The sequence below is a fragment of the Labrus mixtus genome, chromosome 8, assembly GCF_963584025.1.
Source record: "Labrus mixtus chromosome 8, fLabMix1.1, whole genome shotgun sequence".
Classification (NCBI taxonomy): domain Eukaryota; kingdom Metazoa; phylum Chordata; class Actinopteri; order Labriformes; family Labridae; genus Labrus; species Labrus mixtus.
Window position 1 is genome coordinate 21,047,603 of NC_083619.1, and position 22,123 is coordinate 21,069,725.

At 44.4% G+C, this 22,123-nt stretch overlaps 1 protein-coding gene across 2 annotated transcripts in view; it reads left to right on the top strand.

Moving 5' to 3' along the window:
* Positions 1-367: 367 nt before the first annotated feature.
* Positions 368-22,123, top strand: part of skila (SKI-like proto-oncogene a) — a 33,468-nt gene continuing 11,712 nt past the window's right edge. The window contains exons 1-2 of one of the 2 annotated variants that reach the window (XM_061045069.1): positions 368-608; positions 2,966-4,251. In XM_061045069.1, the coding sequence (XP_060901052.1) occupies positions 3,130-4,251 (1,122 nt within the window). In that variant the 5' untranslated portion in view covers positions 368-608; positions 2,966-3,129. Of the gene's footprint in view, positions 609-686; positions 980-2,961; positions 4,252-22,123 lie in introns of those variants that run through there. The other variant, XM_061045070.1, reaches the window with a different exon arrangement.

Here is a 22,123-nt window from a genome sequence, read left to right on the forward strand (position 1 = left end):
TGCAAATAGCCTACTATGGTTGCTTGTCTATTTGGGTTGATCACTAAACCACTTAACTGTTTAATTTAAATAGGCCAGTCCTAATTAAACAATCCTTTAGCCTAATATACTGTAGCCTAAATATAGGCCTACACATATAGCCTATATATATATGTGTGTGTGTGTGTGTGTGTGTGTGTTTATAGGCCTATTAAAACCCATGCACAGAAAAGAGTTGCTGTGGTGAATAACCTCTGAAAAGTCCCTGGACTCCAGCTTTGGCTTTCTGTTGACATCTATTTCCACCTCTCCTATGCTCACGGCTTTAACTACAGCTGGAGGAAAACAAATCCCTCTCAGGCGGTGCGAGACAGACAGACAGACACAGTCAGACAAACCGACAGACAGGGAGGCAGGCAGGCAGACAGACAGACGAGAGACACCCCCGCATAGTTTCCGTCAGCCGAGTGACGTCTCCGCCTCTCAACCCCGTGTGCAGTGTGACGTTGCGGGGCTGTAGTGGAACCTCTAGCTGCATCTTGTTGACGGTCCGCCAGGCTTTTTCTAGTACGGAGAGGACCACGGGCGAGTGAGGAGCAGCGACCTAACACGCAGCGTTCACAAGGCAAGTGTTTTAAACCATTTTAAAACGTTTTAATGACATAAAAGAGACGGGGGTGTTTATTTTAAACACCGTTAGGTTTTGTGGTAACTGTGGAAACCAGCGCTTGACGGTTAACGGTTGAGTTTTGAATTCCGGTGTTGAGTCGTAGCGGACGGAGAGGAGGAGGAGGAGGAGGGGGCGCTGCTAACACGGTTTAGCCTGCTGTGTGGCTCTCTATTCGGGGGTTAGCCTGCTGTAAATGTTAGCGCTCTCGGTCCTCTCTGTTAGCCAGCTTTAATCACTTATTATAACAGGACAGCACAGCCGACCTTTGCTTACATTATAGCGGGTCACTTTCACTGCTGCCGTCGCCCTCTACGTGTTTTGTGAGACGGGGTATGTTCTTTTTTTTTTTTTTTTTTTTTAAATTATCGCTCTCATCGCTGTGGATAAGTTAGCCTGCCTTTGCTCTTGAGAGCTGGGTTAGCCTGCTTTCGTAGCCCACTGTGCCGGGGTATGAGCTGGACGTAGCTAAGCTACCTAGCCTAATTAGTATCACCCAATATCTTATTTTTTTCTGTTCATTTCCAGAAGAATGCGCACAATTTTTACGGCGCTCGCTTTACGTTTACCTTGATGTCTCATGTCATACATTATTTTTATTCATGTTAAATTCAAATGCGTAATATTCAGTGGCTTGTTAGAAGCGATTTGACCCTTTTTGGGTTTGTCGGACAGGCTCTCTACTCGGGTTGTCTGACATACACTACAAGCCGCGGTTGTAGTTAAATCCCCCACCGTGTCGGTGTGTACGTTACGCTCGACCGCGGTGCCTTCCCAGACCAGACTGTAGTGTAGACAGTGAATGTCATTATCAGCGCTGTCTGCATACCAGTGCCGTCGTGGCGAGCCAGCAGAGGAGGCGAGGTACAGTTTGCAGACTGGTGAGGAGGAGGGAGGAGGGAGGAGGAGGAGGAGGGGGGGTTGTTGCTGAGGATGTAGCAGAGCAGTATTATAAGCGATGTCCTTGCAGCAGCCGAGTAAGGATAACAGAAGTGAGAGATATTTCCCAGAAGCTATGAATGTTTGAAAGAGGGTTTTTCGGGAATATTTGTTTTTTTTTAAGTGAAGCTTGACCGACATCCAAGAGACCCCGGTTGGGGGTCTATGCAACCAAAGCGAAGTCCTGTTTTGGGAAAAGCTGCTGCAACCCCCAGCCCCAGATATCTGTGCCCCTGATCTAGATTTGTCCCCCCCCCCCCTTCCTCTATCTCATTTATCAACCCGTGGTTATACATCCAATTAAACGCCCATAAGCGTCAACCGCGTCGGGGTTTGCACCGCTGCAGCTTTTCAGCCGGTGGAAGAAAAAAAAACAAAAAACGACGGGATGCCGAAATAGGCGAAGGCATGCAAATGCGTCCATCGTGGTAACCTGACCGAAAGATTTTCTGTCCTTTCTGAAAAGCCGCAAACGCCGTTTATTGTAGCCTACATCAATGAACGAAACTCAATTTGACATAGCCTGCATGAAATCGTCAGTGACTGCAGCATAAATGTTGTATTTTCGGGCCAAATCTTGCGTTTCTCGCTGTCGTATACTGCAGCAGTAGCCATTATCATCGACAGTGCGTTCTGAATTGGGGATACCAGCTTAGTGTTATTTAACCCATTAATGTTGATTTAGTTATTCCGCAGTAGCGCACGTGAGTGGAAAGAAGGGGGGAAACACCGCTTTCCACACTGCTGCATGTCAAGCTGTGAGAGGATTAAGAGTGGGGGCCGACTGCTGTTAAAGCTTTTATCAATTGTTTTTCGCGGAGTTGATGGGGTCAGCATGGGGTAAGCAGACCTAGAGGAAGGCTGGGAAGGGCACTTTCATTTGCAAAGTGACATGTTTCTTGACCATTGTATCAGCCTTACATTAACAATGTGATGGGAGAGGGGCATAGTGGTGGTGGATTTCACTTGGCCTGTCATGTCTGGTCAACTGGTTTCACTTGTTTAATTTCTCACCTTGTGCTACAGAGTTTGTTTCTCAAACCTTTGGTAAAACCTAGATGTAAATTTCCCAATGGGGTTCAATTACAAGGGCTGAACAAGCCTTGTGTTTGTGTGAAGTATGGTAATGGCCATTTGGTTTAGTGGTCCACGCAAACAGCCATTGACCCCTCTAGCCCCCCTGGCTGGGACAGCTGCCATAAAACATTTACACTCCTTATGGATATTTCATTTCCCACAACATCTTTATGAGTTAATTTTCGGTTTGTTTATTCAACAAGAGGGAAGGAATTGATTAGCTGTTGTTAAGATGTCGCTGAATGTTTTTTCTGCCAATTATCTGTTTTCTAAATTCATTTTTTTCCCCCCATGTTCAGGTAGCGGATCAGGACATACAACAGATCTTAACTTCAGTTATCACCATGCATGTGTCTAACTACCAGAAGATTTGTGTTATTTGAAAAGATTTCAGGAGAAAAAAAAGACTCAGAGGAATACAAGAACTCAGTCAGTAGACACAAGCAACAATTACCCAGTACTTAGACATGGCCAGCACCCAGACCAGTTTGAAAACCCCTTTCAAAGACTTGACCTCATTCAAAGGCAACATGAAACGGCTTTACAGAGAGCGACTGGAGGATGCACCCATCAAGAAGCGAGTGATGGCAGAGATGAACCTGAAGCGTCGCAGTTTAGATTCCCTCCCCAAAATTCCAAAGGTGAAGAGGGAGCAGATAGAGGATCTGCACCACGACTCTGACATGGATGTGGAGGGCCGAGCTGAACTGCACGTGGTGGGCTCTGGTAAAGCCCTGGACCTGAGCCCTGGGCTCAAACACACACTGGCTCAATTCACCCTTAGCAGTCAGAGCTCCTTGGGGGGCCCAGCTGCCTTCTCAGCCCGTACTGGCCACGAGCATTCCGCAGCCGGCATGCCCCCCCTGCCTTCCCCTCCTGTTCTTGGAGGGGGCCCTCTGCTGGTTCCCTGTGACAGCTCCACTGAACTTACCCACTCGCTGCTGGAAGGAGAGTCTATCTCCTGTTTTGTTGTTGGAGGAGAGAAGCGTCTCTGCCTGCCTCAGGTGCTCAACTCTGTTCTCCGAGACTTCTCGCTGCAGCAGATCAACACCGTTTGCGACGAGCTCTACGTGTACTGCTCACGCTGTGACGCCGAGCAGCTGCACATCCTCAAGGTGCTGGGCATTCTGCCGTTCAATGCACCTTCCTGTGGCCTCATTACGCTGACGGATGCACAGCGGTTGTGCAATGCTCTTCTGCGTCCTGGGGCAGCTCTGCCTGCTGACCCCAGTGGAAAGCTGTCGAACCATGGCCTGCTGAAGGAGAGTGAAGCCAGCTTCCAGGTGGAGCACCAGTGTTTGGGGAAGTGCCAGGGTCTTTTTGTGCCCCAGTTCTACACCCAGCCTGAGGCACCCTGCATCCAGTGCATCGAGTGCCAGTTGCTCTTTTCACCACAGAAGTTTGTCATGCATTCACACAAGTCACCTGATAAGAGAACCTGCCACTGGGGCTTTGACTCGGCCAAGTGGCCCTGCTACCTGCAGCTTGCCAGGAAGTACCAAGGCACATCTGAGGAGGCAAAGCTCAAGCAGCATCTTGACGAGGTCAAAGAAAAGTTCCACTACAAACTCAAGAGGTCGCTAGACAAAGTAAGAGAATCTCTCAATATTACATTTCCCTTTGTCTGTCTTTACTTAAAAGTTAATGTTTTACATCTTCACTCTGTTAAGAACAGACTGAAACAGTTTCTTCTGTGCTTTTAAAACTCTCCCAAACTAGCTAGCTAGTTGGCCCTTCTTCCCGATCCTGTCCCACATTCTGTATATTCAGCAGGTTTGGCTAGACTAACTCATGGCTGGTGTTTTCTTAAACCAGTGTTGACCTAGTATGTGTGAAACAGGCCTGGGACAGGTGGTGACATCTGCCTGGCCAGGTCTGATCAGACGAGGTTAGGCCAGCTGGCCACAGCTGAAGGGGAAGTGCATAATTTGTCCACTCAGGTCACCTGGAGGTCACTGGGAATGTCACGGAACAAAAGGCCAATAAAGAAGGCCCAGGAGCAGCCCTTTTAACTCCTCTATTTAAACTAAATGACAGTAGTTAATCATTGGCTGTTTATCTTTCTGAAAAATAGAAATACCCAAAGCAAGCAACAGATTAGACTTTTTTGTACATGCTCGCACATTATTAAACCAAGACTAAAGGAATTTTGACTGTATTCTTCTGCAAGAGAAGCATTTTTCATGTTCCAACTTTCTCTGCAATCCAGACATAATACCAAACTTCTGTAAATAAGAAAATGTCCGGAGGCAATGTGACACTTTTTTTTATTTGAACATTAACATAATTCACTACTGTTTTACCTCCAGGGAAAATCTGAAAGGGAATTAGCTTCGTGGCACTACCAGGAAAATGGCATCACTAAATACTGCAGAGTCTTTCAAATGAGTTATGACCTATGACGAATGATAATGGATATTCTTTTTTTTTCTTGTAGTGTATAAAATAGATGTCACTGTAGTATGAGTATGAGAGCCACAAGCACAGCGAGTCTATTGAAAAGTCAGCATTCAGTTGGGGAAAAACTCTAGACTGTTTCACTGCATTTGACTTATTGGTTTTATGTCTCTTGACCTCCCTCTGACCACAGCGGACTGCCCTTGTACTGTTTTATGGTTAAAAGTGTGGTTGTGCTTTTTGTTAGTTTGGTAACTTTTGATTGAGTAAAAATAAAGAAACACTGTAAGATTTCCCGGGTTAAATGAGCAAACACACATTCAGAACAGAACAGACTGACAGGGGCTGTACTACCCCACTTCCTCTCAGTATTTATTTGTGATAGTAGTACAGCAGGTCAACCGAGATGGTTACAGTGTGTATTCAGTGTGTGTGTTTAGGTTTGAAAAAGAAACACAAGACACAAATTCTGTTTCTGTGTACCTGAGTGTGGAAAATGCATTGCTTTTTCTGGTTGACTTGGCCAGTGAGTGTGCCGGAAATACCGTCTGCTGTTTCGTCTAGTGTCTCAACCACATTCCTGTCTCGCCTCTTCCCAACTGTCCTCTGTCTTTTCCCCTGTCTCGGTTTTAAAGTATGCACCCCTACAGATGTTGACATTGTAATACCACAGAGGAAAACAGCAGTGTCAGGCATTCACAAACAACAATGCACACAAACCAGACACAAACACGTACAAAAAACAAGCTTAAGGTGGATGATGAGTCCTGACCTCTACCCTATATTGTATGTGTGTGTTTATGTGTGAGACATTGCCAACTTCTGTGTGTGTAATAAGGTGGTAACTGGCAGCTAGTATGACACATCTTTGTCTCACACTTCACCAGGCTCTCTGGCACCACTGTCTCACCACAGTTCCAGGTGCTGTCTTCTCTCTGTGGGATGATTTCTCAGCCTGTTTCTTTCTCTCTTCTCTGTCTTTTTTTCCCTTGCAGCTCTTGTTTGACATCCATGATCATATTTTACCCTGTCTGTTTATTTTTGGGGGTTTTGGCGTGATGGGAAATTGTGCTTTCAAGTTAATAGCAGAAGTAAAAACAGTGAAGTTTTTGTAGACAGTGGCACGTAAAGTCAGAAATGGCTAAATTCCTGGAAACACAGTTGCCTTTATGTCTACAGGAAGCAGGTGCTTTTGGCATGAAAAAAGTATGGCACTACACATACTCCAAACCTGAGTGGATGTAAGGTTGTGTGAAAGGCCAGTTGGCGGAGAACAAAGTGACCTGGCGGTTTCCTGCTTCACCAAGTTAGGACACAGGAGTTCCCTTCCAAGTTCAACCACTTTCTGTTTGTGTGAAATGAAAGTGTGTGTTTGACTGAACAGGAAGTGAGGCAGACGGACATGTCTCTCACCCTGAACATCCTCCAGACTCTCTGTGTCCAGTCGCCTCCACTGCACTGGCTGTGTGACTCATACTTTCCACATCCGATTGGATGTTACTCTGAGGCCAGCCAGACAGCTTGTAGTCACACATGCTTTTTTAGAAAGATGGCTCAGCCCTGTGTGTTGGTGTAACCCCTACTGCAGACCCCTTTTCCCTATGGCCCTTATTTACACACAGTGTCAATGCATACGTTTACAAGCAGTTCATAGTTTCACCTCAGAGCTCTGGGACCTCCAAAAGGGAAGAGACTCAAACAAGGGAGCTTTCTGGAAGTTTTTTTCCCTCCTTCTTCAATAGTTCCATATCCTGTTAGGAGTGTTTGGTTTGTAAAGGTGAGGGGCAGTTGCTGGACTTGCTCTCTTTGAACGGTGCTTTGTGCCGAAAGGCACTGCTACCCTGTCTACTGATCCCTGCTGTGTAAATAGAGCTTGCTAGACAGACGCCACCAACAGACAGCAACAAGGTTAAGCCTTACCTCAATAGTTACTTAAGTATCTGACAGACAATGAGTTCATTTTGCCTTCAGGGGAAGTGATAGACACTTGTACTTTCCGTTGTGACACCATCATGTGTCGGTATTGAATAGGATTAGTTTTTTTATCCAACAAGATGTGGAGTAACACATTTGTATTGATTATCATGTTGTTTTTTTTACTTTGGCTGGATGTTTACATGGTATTTCAACAGGCATTCTAAAAGCAATTTAATTTATTACACAACATAAAAAATCCCTTGTACTTTCTGCATTGTCATTGGATTGATCAACTGGAGCCATGAACTGTTCTTAATTTGTATGTCTAAGGAAGCTGTTTTGAAATAAGAAAGAACATCATGACCTACTATTCTAGACACATTTCCTGTCCTGGCCAACAGAACAACATAGTGAACATAGCTGTGTGTTCCTGATTTGCCTCAGCCTTATTTGTTAGGTTGTGCTGGCCTGGAGTCAAAAGTGTCAGACGGGGAGAACAGCCTTCCTCTGTCTGTCTCCCTGGCTGGGTTGACACAGTGGCTGCGGCGCAGACGGCAGACAGCTGCATCTCTCTGGCTTCCTCTATTTGCTATTTGGAAACCAGTGACTTCATTACCACAGACCAGTGCAGCTGCACTCTCTGGCTGTCTCCTGAGCTGTCTGCTCTGTCTGTTAGTCTGTATTCTTGTCAGTCATTCTCTTGGGCTGTCTCTAATTGGATTTTGGCAGGCTTGCTAATCGTTCACTGTGCTGCTTTGGCCATCTCTTCCTCCACCTCTTCCTCTCCCTCCATCTTGACATCAATCTTCCATTTGCCTTTTTTTCTTGGGTACAGGTCCTCACCAAATTCGACTTACAGCCTTCCCTCTGCTCCTTCTAACCAAGACGGTTCTGCTGTTGTCCACATGTGTCTGTTAACAGTCAATACACCCTGGGCCCCAATCAGCGGACAGTAACAAAATAAGCAACCAAATGACCCGATAAGTCAATCGTTACATAGGCCATAAGACCACATGTGTTTGTCTGTGAGCCGGATGAGAGTGATGCCAGTGGCTATTGATCGGGTCTCCGACCTTGATGGATGTGGCTAGTTGTCGGACGACATGGACACAGAACAGAGGAAGAGAATGGTTCTGAGAGGGAGGCAGAAGAAGACTGAAACAGGGCGACTCAGTTACAGGCACCACAGCTGGTGTTGCATAAGTTCCTGTCTGTGTTCAGGCAAGTTAACCTCAATTCTGCTTCTGCTATTGCCTGTCTACATTTTTGTAACTCAGACAGACAGGCAGCCAGACAGTAGTAGTGTCAGACAGGCACAGCAAAAAGGTATAACTGGTCAGAAACACAACATTCCCCTAGGGGAGGCAGTTGAGCAAATAAGCTAACAGGTTGGTTCTGGTCACAAACTGCTCCACACTTTGGCTGTCTTCCATAACACAGACTAGATCAATTAGGTTGTTGCAGAAAGTTGGGCCCTGGGTCCATTTTCCCAGAGTTGAAAATTAACCTCCACAAGACCTGAGCTGAACCACAAATCTAGCCTGGAACAGCCCCTCTTGGTTGTCCAATCAAATGCAGGCTAGCTCACATTTCCCCAGCCAACACTCTCTCCTTTGCTTCCCACCCCACCCATTCATATATTGCTATGTCTGTTTGTATGTCTTTGCATTTCCCAAAGAACAATTATCCACTTATGCTAAATACACAGCAGCTTCTTTGAATGCTGGCCCAGAGTAAACTACAGTTTATATGCCTTTCTGGGTAGTGATGTGGGAGACTGTTTCCTGAGCACAACAGGCTGTGGCTTGGCCAGTGTTTTCTGTCTGTTGTAAAGCGCTAAATGGGGCCCCACAAGGTAGGAGGGGCTGAGCAGAGGGGCCTCTGGTATGTCACCATCAGGTCAGTGCCAGTATCACAGCTCCATAACAGCATTGCAGCTAACTGGAGGGAAGCCAAAGTCATTACTTCTGTGATTTTCTTAAACAGAAACAAATCTTCTCAAGTTTTCAGTTTCAGAACCAACAATCAATAATGGTCACATCCCCTGCCCACAATTTTATTTACCTCTTGGATTTGTTGTGTGTCAGATCACAGCTTTCCCTGTGAACTACAACCCCACATTTAAAAATGTATTGTTGCAGTTTCCAACCACAACAGCAGCCTGTTATTTTTTACCGTTTACTTGGCCCAGACTCTGTTCTCACACCGCCACCAGAAGAAAAAGGAGATAATGCACTGCATTTGGACTGATGTGCACTAAAAGCCACAGCAGCAAGCTGTAGATAGGCCTGTCCAGATAAAGTGGAGCCTCTGCCACGTCTGCCAATTATCTCATAGACTAAACAAACTGACTAAGCACCTCCCACCCAAATGTCCTGCGGGCTATGAAAGAGTCCTGGATTGACAGCCTGTTTGCATGTTCACTGCGCTCTGGCTCTCTCCCCTCAGGGTGCTAGACCAGTTTGCTGTAGGAAAATTAGTAGCAAGATATAGTGAAAGAGAGGGGATATAATGGGCTACGAGTTCAAACAAGATTGTAAGAAGAGAAAGCAGCTTGGATCGCAACACAGTTGAGTAGCTTGCTTGGCTTGTTGCATGAGACCAGAATAATGAAGAGTCTTGGTATTAATTAATCGATGTGTGGATGAGAAGATTAAGTGTCCACTGTCTGGTATCCCTAGGAGACAGTCAGGCAAACAGGTTGTGTGTGTTGGGGGGCAGGGAGTAGGAGGCGAGGGAGGTGTACTGTAAAGAGGCTGTGGGACACTGCCAGCCTCTGCGTGTTGTGTGCAAGCAGAGAGCGTGGTGCGTTTGCATTTGAAAGACTCCTCTGTGCTCCTTTCCCGGTGGGAACGGTGATTAATGAAGATATAAATGGAGAGACCCAGTGACGGAGCTTTCCATAGGAGCACCATATACCCAGCAGATGAACACACATTACACACCATATAGGCACTTAGACTCCCGCTCTGTCATATTTTCTCACACAGCCACTGTCTCCCAGACAGGGAGATAAACACAGGATATCAAAGGCGTGTCATGAGTCCCGCTGGGCTGCCACCCGGCACATCTACAACACATTAAGCCCAGCCACTACACTGATCAATTATTCATGATGCAAACAGAAAAATCCGGGGGAAATAGTTGGCCTGCGAGATTAAAGGAATCCCCATCTCTCCACTTAGCCATCCATTTATTTGCATGTTTGGTAATGGCTTGTCATACGGAAGAGACTCCGTTTGTGTTGTGTGCAGTTTGGTGTACATGTTTTCTTTTTGTTTTAAATTAGATTGCCTGTGCGTAGTTTATTGCACGCAACAGTGTCAGCAAAGAAAAGTGCTGCTGTGGCCCATGTTAGTTTTGACCTTCAGCCTGCACACCAGATAAAAGCAAAAAAGCCTCAGCAAACCACTGTGAGATGCTAACTTGCCAAGCTTGGTGGTGATTGCTTGCCTGCCCTGAAAGTCCTTTATTTGCAGTCTCACCTTTGCTCCACTAACATCAAACACCCTCCAACTGTTTCTTTCCCTTCCACGGCTGGCGGCCTCTCTACCCTGTAAATCTTTATCTCACCGGGGGCCTGACTGATGTTGCTCAGGGCAAAGCTGTAAAGCTTGCAGCTTGGAAACAGACCACATTAGTGAAGGTGAAACAAGTGACATTTTGTGGTTTTGCCTGGTCTTTCATATCTCTCCGCCACTGCCTTCCCTGCCAAATGCTGATGTGTTTATCTTGCAGCTTATTCCCACCTGCAGTGCTGCCACTCATGGGAATCATCTGTCTCTCTCATACTTCTTTAGGCAGACACACACATGCAAACATACAGTCTTCTTTGCCTTATGCCCCTCAGGGGTCTAAACCAGCTCATCAAGATCCTGTAAATAGGAGACAATATCCCTCTGGATCCTCAACAGCACCTATGCACCTCTCCAACTCATGAACTAAAACTTGGCAAACCTCAAAGTCGTTGACCTCCAGATGCAATTAATTATCAAGTGGCTTACATTAAAGGTATAATGTGTACTTATATTTGAGTATACTTCAGCTACAGTGTCTCATCAAGGGTTGCATGTGTTGAGACTGGAGCGTGCTCCTCAGCATCCCTGCATGCAAACGAATAGGGAAGTACGTCTTAAGTGTGCCCAAGAATCATAGATGTGGTGTTTCAACTTGTGTTGAGAAAGTAGCCCTGGTTGGCTCTCTTTGCGTGTCCAACTCTGGCTTTGCGTTTTTCTGGTTTTGCTAATGGCACAGCTCAGCCGTATTGCCAATAACTCTATCCTGATTGAAATAAAGTGAAGCATTGCCTTGTGGTTTAGAGTCTGGCTACATTTTAACCAGTTCCTATGACAAACAGCTTTGTAATGTTAGACATGTTCTGTGTCATCACTATCAAAGTTTAGCAGCGGAGACACATCCTGATCCCAGATGAGGCCATATGTACAGTAGTTCTTCAGAAGTCTGACTCATGTTGAGGGAAGAAATCTAGCCTCTAGCTAAATGATGGTTAAACTTTTGGCGAGCTTTTGCTGTCAGCTGCTTATGACTGGTTCTTATTCCTATTCAGTAAAAGCAGTTCAAAATATTTTCTGGTTGAAATTGTAAATCTAAAATGCAAACTTTTTGTCCTTGTGTCTTCAGAAGTGAACGACAAAAAGTCAGACTTGAGTGACGTGAGCTTTGAACGTTTCCACATGGTGACAACCCTTATTAAAAAGATGACACACACTCACACAGACAGACAGACAGACACAGTAGCACGGGATGCTCTGCAGATGACACAGTCCACAGTTCCAAGATAAAAGGAAGTCAAATGGGTCAAACACAGCCAGAAACACAGCCAGACACACTAGACACAATCACTGCGACCGTGAGCCACTTCCTCCCGTCACCACGCCAACCCTATCCTGCAGCGTGAGTCACAGTGCTCCATCAGCACTGCAGTCTGCTCTCAACTCATCAGCGTCACTGTGGAGCCAGGACAAAGATTTATCACCATCCTGCTCTGTTTGATCTACGCCCAGGTGTGTTCACTTAGAGCTCTGACTCGTGCGTAATGACATTTACCAAACCCAGCCACGCTAAACTCGAGCTGCTGTCAAGCCTGCCTCAGACAGTCGCTGTTTTAATGAGGGAAGTCTGGTGATCAAGTGTTTGAGGACTTTAAGTTCACCTGCCAAAGATTCTGGTGTGTTCCTATCAGTACAGTTAGGATGGTTAATGAATAGCCACCTCCGACCGCATATGGCCAGATTTCTTTGTGTGTATGAGTTAAGTTAAAGTTGTTCACTTAATAATTTAGATGTTACAGACCAAAAGTAGACTAATCTAGGGAGTTTTGCAGCCCACTAGCTTTTGTGAAAGTAGCAAGCAATGGTCTTCAGAGGCTTGTTTTGAATACCACAGCTTGTCACAGAGAAAATGAGAGAGAGTAGAGTCATGGTAGTTGATGGATTTGCATTACTGGAGCTGTGTGTGATTGTGCGTGTTTGTGTGTATGGGAGAGACAGGCAAGCCCGGGGGGCCCGGACAGCAAAGCCAAGCTGCCCATGCAAAGACGAGCAGTAGAGGCTTCAAACAAGCTCCTGCATGTAATATGGATGAGACCAGAGCTCCCTGCAGAACAGTCAGAGGACCCAGGGCCAGATTTAACTGTCTCTCTTTCCATGTGTCTGTGATAGATTTAGACCTCTGGGGCGTTTTGGCCAGGTGGAGCCTTCTCTTTGTAGGACTGGTACTGTATCATAGGTCACCCCCCTTTACCCTCAGCCTTTCTCCACCCTTCAGCCTGTCTTGCACAATCTTATATCCCTCCTCCTCTAGCCTTGTTGCAGACGGCAAGGACCAAGCAAGCATTGACATTTACTGCAGTATTCCCCATTACAGCAGAGCAGCCTCCTGCTCCCATGCTGAGGAAGAAGTAAACAAACCACCGATCAATAATGACTGCATAGTAGAGCCTGTAAAGTAAGGTTTAAGTCGAAGCCAACTCCAGCTTCTGCATTGAAACAGCATAATTTCAACACTCCATTATTTAAAAGTAAAGCCATTTGTTCTTGATCTTTAAGACTTGTTTAAGGGGTGCAGAAATAGAATTTAGAGTTGTGTTCTACCAGTCACCAAGGTACATTAGCTGATTTTAGTGTCATGAAAGAGAAGGCAGGCCAATTATACCATCATTGTAACTTGGTGTTTTAAAGTGCACTTGGCTATAAAAATACTTAGAGGCAGGAATCAGCATATATTATGATGCATTTCAGTTGATGCTGTGTAATTCATTGCAAAGACAGTGGGGTTGGGCAGTGTCTCCATTTTGTGTTTTCTCTCTGTAGTGATAGCAGAGCATTGCTGGCTTGCTGTCAGCCTCTCTCAGCTTTCATTCTGCTTAGCAACGCTCATCCTCTCTCTGCAGCTCTCTCACTTCCCCGTCTCCAAGCACTCTGAGTTGTTTTCAGCATTGCAAAAGTGAGCCGAGTTCCCTTATATAGAAATCCAGGAGTTGTGTTCGGTGCTAATAGCGTGCGTGTTTCTCTTCCTAATATCTGATTTGAACCAGTAACACACCTACAAACTGCATCTCATTGTTTTTTAAGATGGTGAAGCATACACACTGGTCGAGAGAAAACTCAAGTGATGATGCATACAGTCATCCACAGACAAGACAAGAGCCCACTGGCCTCATTTTCAGTCAATGTTTCCTCCTGGGAGAGTAAAGTGTGTCTGCCTGTGTCTGTGTGCGTATTTGTGCACGACAGTTTGCTTGCGGTAAAAGTACGTCATCGTCTCCATCCTCCTACTCTGCTGTTTGATGGTCGATGCATTTTTTTAAGGGATGTCTGTTGACATACGTTTACATCTTTATCCGTGTCAGTCTGTGTGTCTGTGTGTCTGTGTGTGTGTGTGTGTGTGTGTGTGTGTGTGTGTGTGTGTGTGTGTGTGTGTGTGTGTGTGTGTGTGTGTGTGTGTGTGTGTGTGTGTGTGTGTGTGTGTGTGTGTGTGTGTGTGTGTGTGTGTGTGTGTGTGTGTGTGTGTGTGTGTGTGTGTGTCTGTCTGTCTGTGTGTCTGTCTGTCTGTCTGTCTGTCTGTCTGTCTGTCTGTCTGTCTGTCTGTCTGTCTGTCTGTCTGTCTGTCTGTCTGTCTGTCTGTCTGGCAACCAGGCTGACTCTCATCCTGGTTGACACACATAGGTGAGCCCTGACAGCTTTGGTAATTAACACTCCTGGAGGCTCTGGGGAAGAAAAGTGGAGCACACGCACACTGAGCTTCTGTGCCAGAGACAGTAAGCTGCACATGTATATGCAGCTAGTATGCTCTCTTGCACATGGATGATTTTTAAATGCCCTTCACTGACTCAAACACGCTGCCATTTCCTTCTATATACTTGAATGCATATTAAGTAATTGAACATCTTTGGCCACATTTTTTATAACAGCCTGTTTTGCTTTGTATCAAGGCTGATGATATAAACTGGGGGAAGAGGCGACATATGATAGATTCTTGGGAGTCATCATGTGGTCAATCTTGATTTGAAGGTGGAATAAATAGTCAGAGAATACACGTTGTTTGTGCACTGCAACTGCAAGGCCAAACAGAAAATTCCACTAATAAATCTCTCAACCTGAATTCTGTTCCTCTCTTTTACAAGGCTTTCTCATAAAACTTCTTGATTAAAGCCTAAAGGACCCTATTTTGCATTGTACTTGGTCTATGACCATTAATCGCAGTACATGAGGTTGATGATTCGATAAGTGTTATTTCGAGCCTCTGATGCAACAATAGGGCTGCTCACAGTGACAGCATACATGTGAGTAATGTTTCATTAAGTTCCCATTATGCCTAGTAATATTGATCTATAAATCATAAAGTATGTGACAGATTTGCATCTGAAGTTTCAGAGATCAAACAGATGTCTCAGAATAGTCCATTTTGTCTTACTACACTAAAACAGCAAACAGATTTGAATTTCAATGTGAATGTGGAAAGAAGACATTCGTATATCAGAAGTTAAAAACCAGCTTACATTTATTCTTTATAAATGACTCAAATGATTAACAATCCGGGTAGTCATGGATTCATTTCCTGTTCCAAGCAACAGATCAACACTAATCGTCTCTGTGATAATTAAGGCAACTTCATACAAAAGTCACTCAGTCGTGGAGCCAAAGCTGCATCTAAAATTAAGTTAGACAGCTCAGTGAAGATTAGTGGACTAGCACAATGAATTTGAATGATTTTGTATTTTAAGAATAAAACATTCGATTGACAGGCATTCTTATTGTTGTATGATAGTTTAATTAATTTGACGAAAATGCCAAAGAGTTTAACAGTCTTAGCTTCTGACATTTGAACACTTTTTGATTTTCTTAGTCATCCATGATTACTGATAATCTTTAGCTGATAAAGACATCATTTTGTGATAGACATTTTCTTTCTTCAGTCATCAGTTTTAGTGGTAGTATTTTACAGTCACCTCTTTAATATGTACGTGGATGTGGGTTATCTTGGCCTGCTTAGTGTATCCCAGTCAGACAATTTGTCCATTCATGAGGTAACATTATTACAACCCTGCTCATGTACTGCTGTGAATATAGACTGAAAACTGCCGCCTGGGATTTGACTGTGAAACATGAGAAACAGAGGAGGAGGGGAGGTAGAGAGATGAATAGAAAATTGATCGAGAGAGTCTAAAGAGACGTCATTTTCTGTGAAGGATCATAGAGAAGTACTCTAGCTGGTTTCCAAATTTAACTCCTGTCAATGGCGAAGCTACAGAAGGTGGACAGATGGGAAGATTCCTTACAATCACGGTTATAGATTCCTTTATTTTCTCCCATAAACTGACTCCTGTTAACTGTATTTTTCCCTTTGGGTCCTATGGGCTTTGGCCATCTAGGCCCTAGTGTGTGAATTGTAAAATGGCTGACTAGCTGTAGTTGTGGATGAGGGAGCTCAACAACCCATCGCAAGGGGTGTGTGTATGTATGACGTGCATGTGATGATGACTGTCTAGACAGCGTGCCCATGTGGCACAAAAAATGTGCCCGAGGCCTGAAGCCAAAGCAATTTAGGAGTGAACTTATCCTTATCAGTGTGTGTGTGTGTGTGTGTGTGTGTGTGCGTGCGTGTGTGTGGCATGACTAGTCTGGCTGATTCTTATCAGTGTGCTTGTCTGGTTCTGTTCTTTCTGTTTTGTGTTTGGAAAGAGGGAGGAACAGGTGTGTGTGAACTGTGTGTGTCTGGGGTAAAGGCACAAACAGACAGACAGTCACATGCTGTCTGTTTGTCTCTTCATCTGTCTTGGCTGCCTGCCTGTTTTTTTTCTTCTTTCCTGTTTACCTCTGTCACCTGTTTGTTTAACTGTCCACCTGTCAGACCTGTCTTCACCTGTTTCCTGCTCTGTTTTAATACTGCTTATTTATTTGCTAAAGGCTGAAGTGAAAGAATATATGCTGGGAATAATCTACTCAAACATACAGTAGAAAAAAAAAACATGTTTCCTGTTAAAACAGGTGTCTAGTGAGGGGCTTGTTTTAATTGATTGGTTGTCACAGCAACAGTTAGCACTAAAAGTAAGAACATTCAGGTACAAACAAAGTCACAATACATAACTACTAGCCGTAAATTATTGGGGAGGGTTATAAAACTCAATGAAATCTTTGCCGCAAAATTAGTATGCCAATCTGAGTGCGTGATGATCTTATTTCATGTTTTTTTTCAGAAAATGAAAGACTTCAACGATGCAAGATATACTTAATGCAAGACTCATCAGATATATTTTGACTTCATAGGCACTCTATATAACTAAAAGACTAAATGGTTTTACAAGAACTAGTTTGAGAGGTAATAATGTAGTTTCTAAAACCAAATTCAGTCTAATTTCACAGTGCTATGTTAATTACAAAAAAGTGTATTCCTTTTAATGCCCCATTTTACAGTCTGGTTCCCCTGTGGGCTGTTATTGATTTGGCTGCAGAAACAAAGTGCGGCTCCCGGTCTATGGATAAATGGCTTATTGGATTAAGACCTCCATACAAAGGCCTCTGGTGTGTGTGTGGTGGAGGCAAGGGGCAGGTGGGACCACAACAGCACCAGTTAAACACATAGACAACTAGATCCTAAAGACAGATTTTAAGCTTGAATACCAAATCTTCACTTCAGGCAGCCACTTTATTTAGCCCTAATGGGAAAAAGACAAGAGGCTTAAATAAATATCTGTCACATTTGAAGTCTGTGGTATGGAGTCGTCGAATGGTTCCTAGCCAGGAAATATACAAACCTACATATCCGTAGCCTGATCTTTGACACAGCTGACGACTGCAGCAGAACAGGATGTGGTCTAGAAACAGACAGGGCGTGACTGACTGTCTCTGCGACTGTCTCTGTGTGTGCTTGTGTGTTCCTCCTTTCCTCCCTCGCTGTCTGAGGTAGAATGAAAAGACACCCAAATAAAAGCTGTTTACTTCCTCCTTAGAGGGGGGAAAAAGGAAAATGAGTTGCATTACTCTCTTCTCCTCTGCTGCCCACCAACAAACCCCTTCCCTCCTTCTCCCCCGTCTTGAATGCCTGCTTCATGAATGGCTCAGAGGGGGAGGAGAAGGAAGAAGGAGGAAGAGGGAGGATGGCTGGCACAGTTCTGTTTCGGGAACCCCTCTGTCTCTGCCCCACAACGGAGATTGTTGGCGCTCGCCTGGGGTTTGTTTTCCATACATAACCACTGATGCCTGGGTTTCAACAGATGTGAAGACAATCGGGCCCACCAGTGTTAATGTTTAAGGGCACAAAAAGCATTTTAAATAGATTTTAATGACACTCACACACTTACACACATCCACACACAAACACATAAGGCATGCTGCTCGGGGATGAAAGGTCAGAACTGAGGTTTGTGCACTCTTTATTGTGCCCTAGATAAGATTTGCCATCAGGCTTGTTGAGACTAGTTGTGTTTGTGTAAGTGTGTTATATCCTGGGCAGGGCTTTACAGTGTTACCATTTTGGCTATCTAATTCTTGTAAGGTCACGTCATTTTAAGCACACTCATGGCAATACAATTGCACCAAGGGCTTCAACTTATGATTTTCAAGAACTTATATTGGAAACTAATTCCTCTATTAACCCATTTGTCCTCAAAATATCATAAAAGAAGGTAAAACAAAAATGCTGAGCTCATTTGAAACACAATTGTTCATTGCTTTGTTTTGTCCAACCCTAGAATATTCAGTTTCCAGTGATATAGAAAGGAAAACAACATATTTTTGCATGAACAATTTCGATGTTTATGTTTTCAGCTCATAGTTAAACCCTTTTAGTTGTATTTCCTAAATAGTTACCAGCGTTTCACTATCATGTAATCCTTGACTTGAAGAAGCAGCTTGTTTATGAGCTGCTTGTTTTGAGTAAAGCGACATGTTAAACATATGATTTGTTAGTAAATGTTTGGTTGTTTGTGTCTACAGAACTTCCTCCCAAACGTGTTCCCTCTGCTCCTACATTTTTCAAACTAAGTGCTGGTTTGCTCCATGGAAAATTAAACACTTCAGTGTGTACGCGTTGTGGAGGCTGGGAAGCAGTGTATGTGGTTTATAATACATGTATGGAGACAACCTGCGTATTTATAGCATGTGTGTGTGCTTATCTGCTCTAAGACAGCAGTCAACTGGAGTGTCCATGTGACTGGAGTGGAGGAGGAGGAGAGCTTGACCTCGGACTTGTTTGCACTTTGAGTGGCAGTGTGTCAGACTGTGTGTGTGTGTGTGCCTTCAGTTCTAATCCATATAAATTACATCAAGAGTAAGTTAGTGTCTGTGGGTGTTAGCTGACTGGAATGGACCGAATGTGACTTGCCTATATCTTTGGTTGTCAGTTCAAGTCTTCACCCAAATCAAAAATCAACTCTTCATCAATGATTTGGTGATGGTTCTGCTTCACTTTACAAAAGCAGATAAAAGTCCTTACTGGTTGTTATATACACCTTTGCTGTAAATATTCCAGCCTAAGAAGAAAAAGAGACACGAGACAACAAGTTTTCAAAGTGTAAATAACATGTAAGTGCTTTGCAGAGGGAAGATCAGATGCAAGTCATGGTTAAAATCCACACGGCTGCTGCTGAAGTGAATTTACTCCCCTTCGCCATGGATTTCTGTTTAGTGGAGTAGTGCTTGTTATTGTTGGATTTAACAGCACTCAGGCTAAACATACACACACAGAAAAACACTTTCTGCTCCATTAATGCGTCTGCGTTGGAAATGTCACGTGTGCTAATGGTCTGGGGACCAAACTGAGGCCCTGGAAATGGGTCATTAAAAAAGTTCACATGGCTCTGTTTGTCTAGAGTAGTATGTTTCATCTAGCTGTGTAGTGCATGGATGGACTGTGTGTGTGTGTGTATTGTAGCTGCAGCGGCAGGCAGACTGCTGGTGATTAGGAACAACAGGGCAGAGTTCAGCTGAGCGAGTGTGTGGAATGCTAATCCACATTGTCATAAGGCAAGCTTGAGCCTGACAAAGGGCTCGAGACTTGGGGGGGGTTAGTGGCTGTTTGTGTGTGTAGTACATGTGTGTGCGTGTGGCTAAGACAAAGATATGAGAGATTCTTCATTATTGTAGATCAGGACGGAGTAGCAGGATGTTGTGTGTTAATAGAGCAGAGGGTGGGTGGGGGTGGAAAGGTGTAACGACCAGGAAAGAGAGAGAAATGGGTGACGGGGGAGGAGAGGAAAACAGCTGTGTTGAAAAAATGTGTAAACGTTTGCACCTGAACAACACATTCATTAAGGAATAAAGAGCAAAGAGCTGCAGGAATAATGAGCAGGAGTTTGTGTGTGGGTGGATGGTCGGGTGGATGGTCGGGTGGATGGTGGGCGGGTGGGTGTTAGACTGTCAACTGTCAGGAATTACAGGGAGAGACACAGGCAGCCATTAGTGAAACATGGATGTCTATTCAATATGTGGATACACATTTACCTAAAGCCTTTACATACTCATATGGGACATACATTCATCAACAAAGTCTCAGAATATCTTTCTTGTACCCAAGCACTCACACATAGACTGACACACACAAAACTACCTTTTAATGAGCTGTCAGTTGACTCATCAGCAGAGGATCTGCTGTCTTGGGGGTCAAGCAGATGAAAGACCTCTGGATGACCTGGTGTTAATGTGAGTTTGGCCTCGTGCTGGCTCCCTCTGACTCTGTTTGTCTGTCCCTAACACACGGGCACACACGGGCACACACACACACACATACAGGACAAGGGGGAGTCACAGATTTTGAGGGGGAATGTACAACACATACACGCACATTCAGACAACCTTGATACAGGGAATCCAGCCAGCACGGACCCAGCTCTCCACTGCACCACTGCAGAGGGTTTATTGTTGTTTTCTGTCAATTCAACCTTCTCTCTATCTCTGCCCTGTCCCATCACTCCCCCTTCCCTCTCTATGCCTCCCCTCCTCCCCCCCCCCCTCTTCAGTGCTGCAGTGCTGCCTTCTGGAAAAAAAAAAGGAAAAAACACCAACCACAAGCGCTTGCAAACGGACGAGCCCCTTTTCTATAGACTCTTGCAGAACGACACACCTGGCAGCACATATGGCTCCAGCCTGTTAGATTTGCATGCACAGGCTCATTCATCCATGCCTTCGTAAATAAAGGACTCTCCCCTACATACAGAATTTCCATCAACACAAATCAGGGCTAGCTGTAGTTGTTGTTTTTTATTTTGAGACATAACAGAAACTTAAACAGTTTTAGTGCAGTCACTACAATAACTATTATAAACTGCATTTCGAAACTATAACGAATACACTGATTAATACCAAAGAAATATAAGGTTTTTTTGTCCAAACTCTTGTAGTTTTTGATCTTAGTTTAGCTTAGCATAAAGACTCTTGGTAAGGGGAAAAGGCTAGCTGGTTCTTGTATGCATCGAAGAATGCACACCTTTTAACATGTTGTTTAACCGGTGTACAAACACAAACAGGAGAGATACCAATTTCCATAAGCTGAGGTTGTTAAGCTTAAAAGAAAATGTTTGACCCTCAGTATGTGGGAAAGAGTTTTGTGCAAGCACTGGCATACAAACATGACAATGTGGACTACATGGCTAAGAAGTTACATCTTTAATTCAGACAGATTTGAATGATTTGTGAAAATAAAGTTTTCTAAAGCTAATGCTACTTAAAAAAGCTGCTTCTAGACTTGAAGCCAATTTAACTGTTAGGCAGCTATTACATGGTTGTCACAACCAGGCTTTATTGTTCAGATAATGACAACATCTCATCGGATACTATGCAGAGGAAAATCCTTACGTCCAGCTGATGAAAGGCTGTTTGTTCATTATTCACAACGAGTGCATGTGTGCGTGTATGTGCATTCTCTGCATAAACGGTTATAGATGGCTTTAAAAGGCTTGTAAGTCAATAATTGATGCTGTCTACAACCTCTATATCTATTTCTCCCTTCCTTCTGCTCTTTCTCTATTTTCTTTTCCTATTTCCTCTTCTCCCACGTTATCTCCTCTCTGGCCTCCCCCTCTCGTCTCTGTCTCTCTCTTGTCTCTCACTGTGGGCTAGCTAGTGGTTCATATTTTGCAACGCTGGAAAGTCTTGTTCCTCTGGTGCGTGTGCTACCTGACAGTTGAGTTGAAAGTGTGTGTGTGTGTGTCTGTGTGTACGTGTGAACTGTGTGCCTAGTGTCAGGACTGTCTGCCACAGATAAGCATCAACTCCATCAGCTTGTGGCCTCTTGCTGAGCGTGTCCTGGATTTGCTCAAAAAAACCAACACATACACACACACACAACTCGAGGCAGTGCCAGCAGTATTTACTGAACACACATGGCTCAGAGGATACAAAGCTGACACAATGAATCATAAACATTCAACAGAAAATATGTCTTCACGTTGAATGAATTGCTGGCTCCTACCGCGTTGCATGTATACCAGTGAATCACACACACGGAAAGCACATGACAGGGCCATGTTCCACAGCTCTGTTGACTATCAGTTAGGCTTTTCTTCTGTTTTATTCATAGGCTATACTCAGTGGGCTCATTCAGCCTCTACTCTTACCATACCCATTTTCCTGCTTCCTTCCTTTTCTCCCACAGTGTATCAAAGGCTATAGCTCACTTGTCCAGCTCACT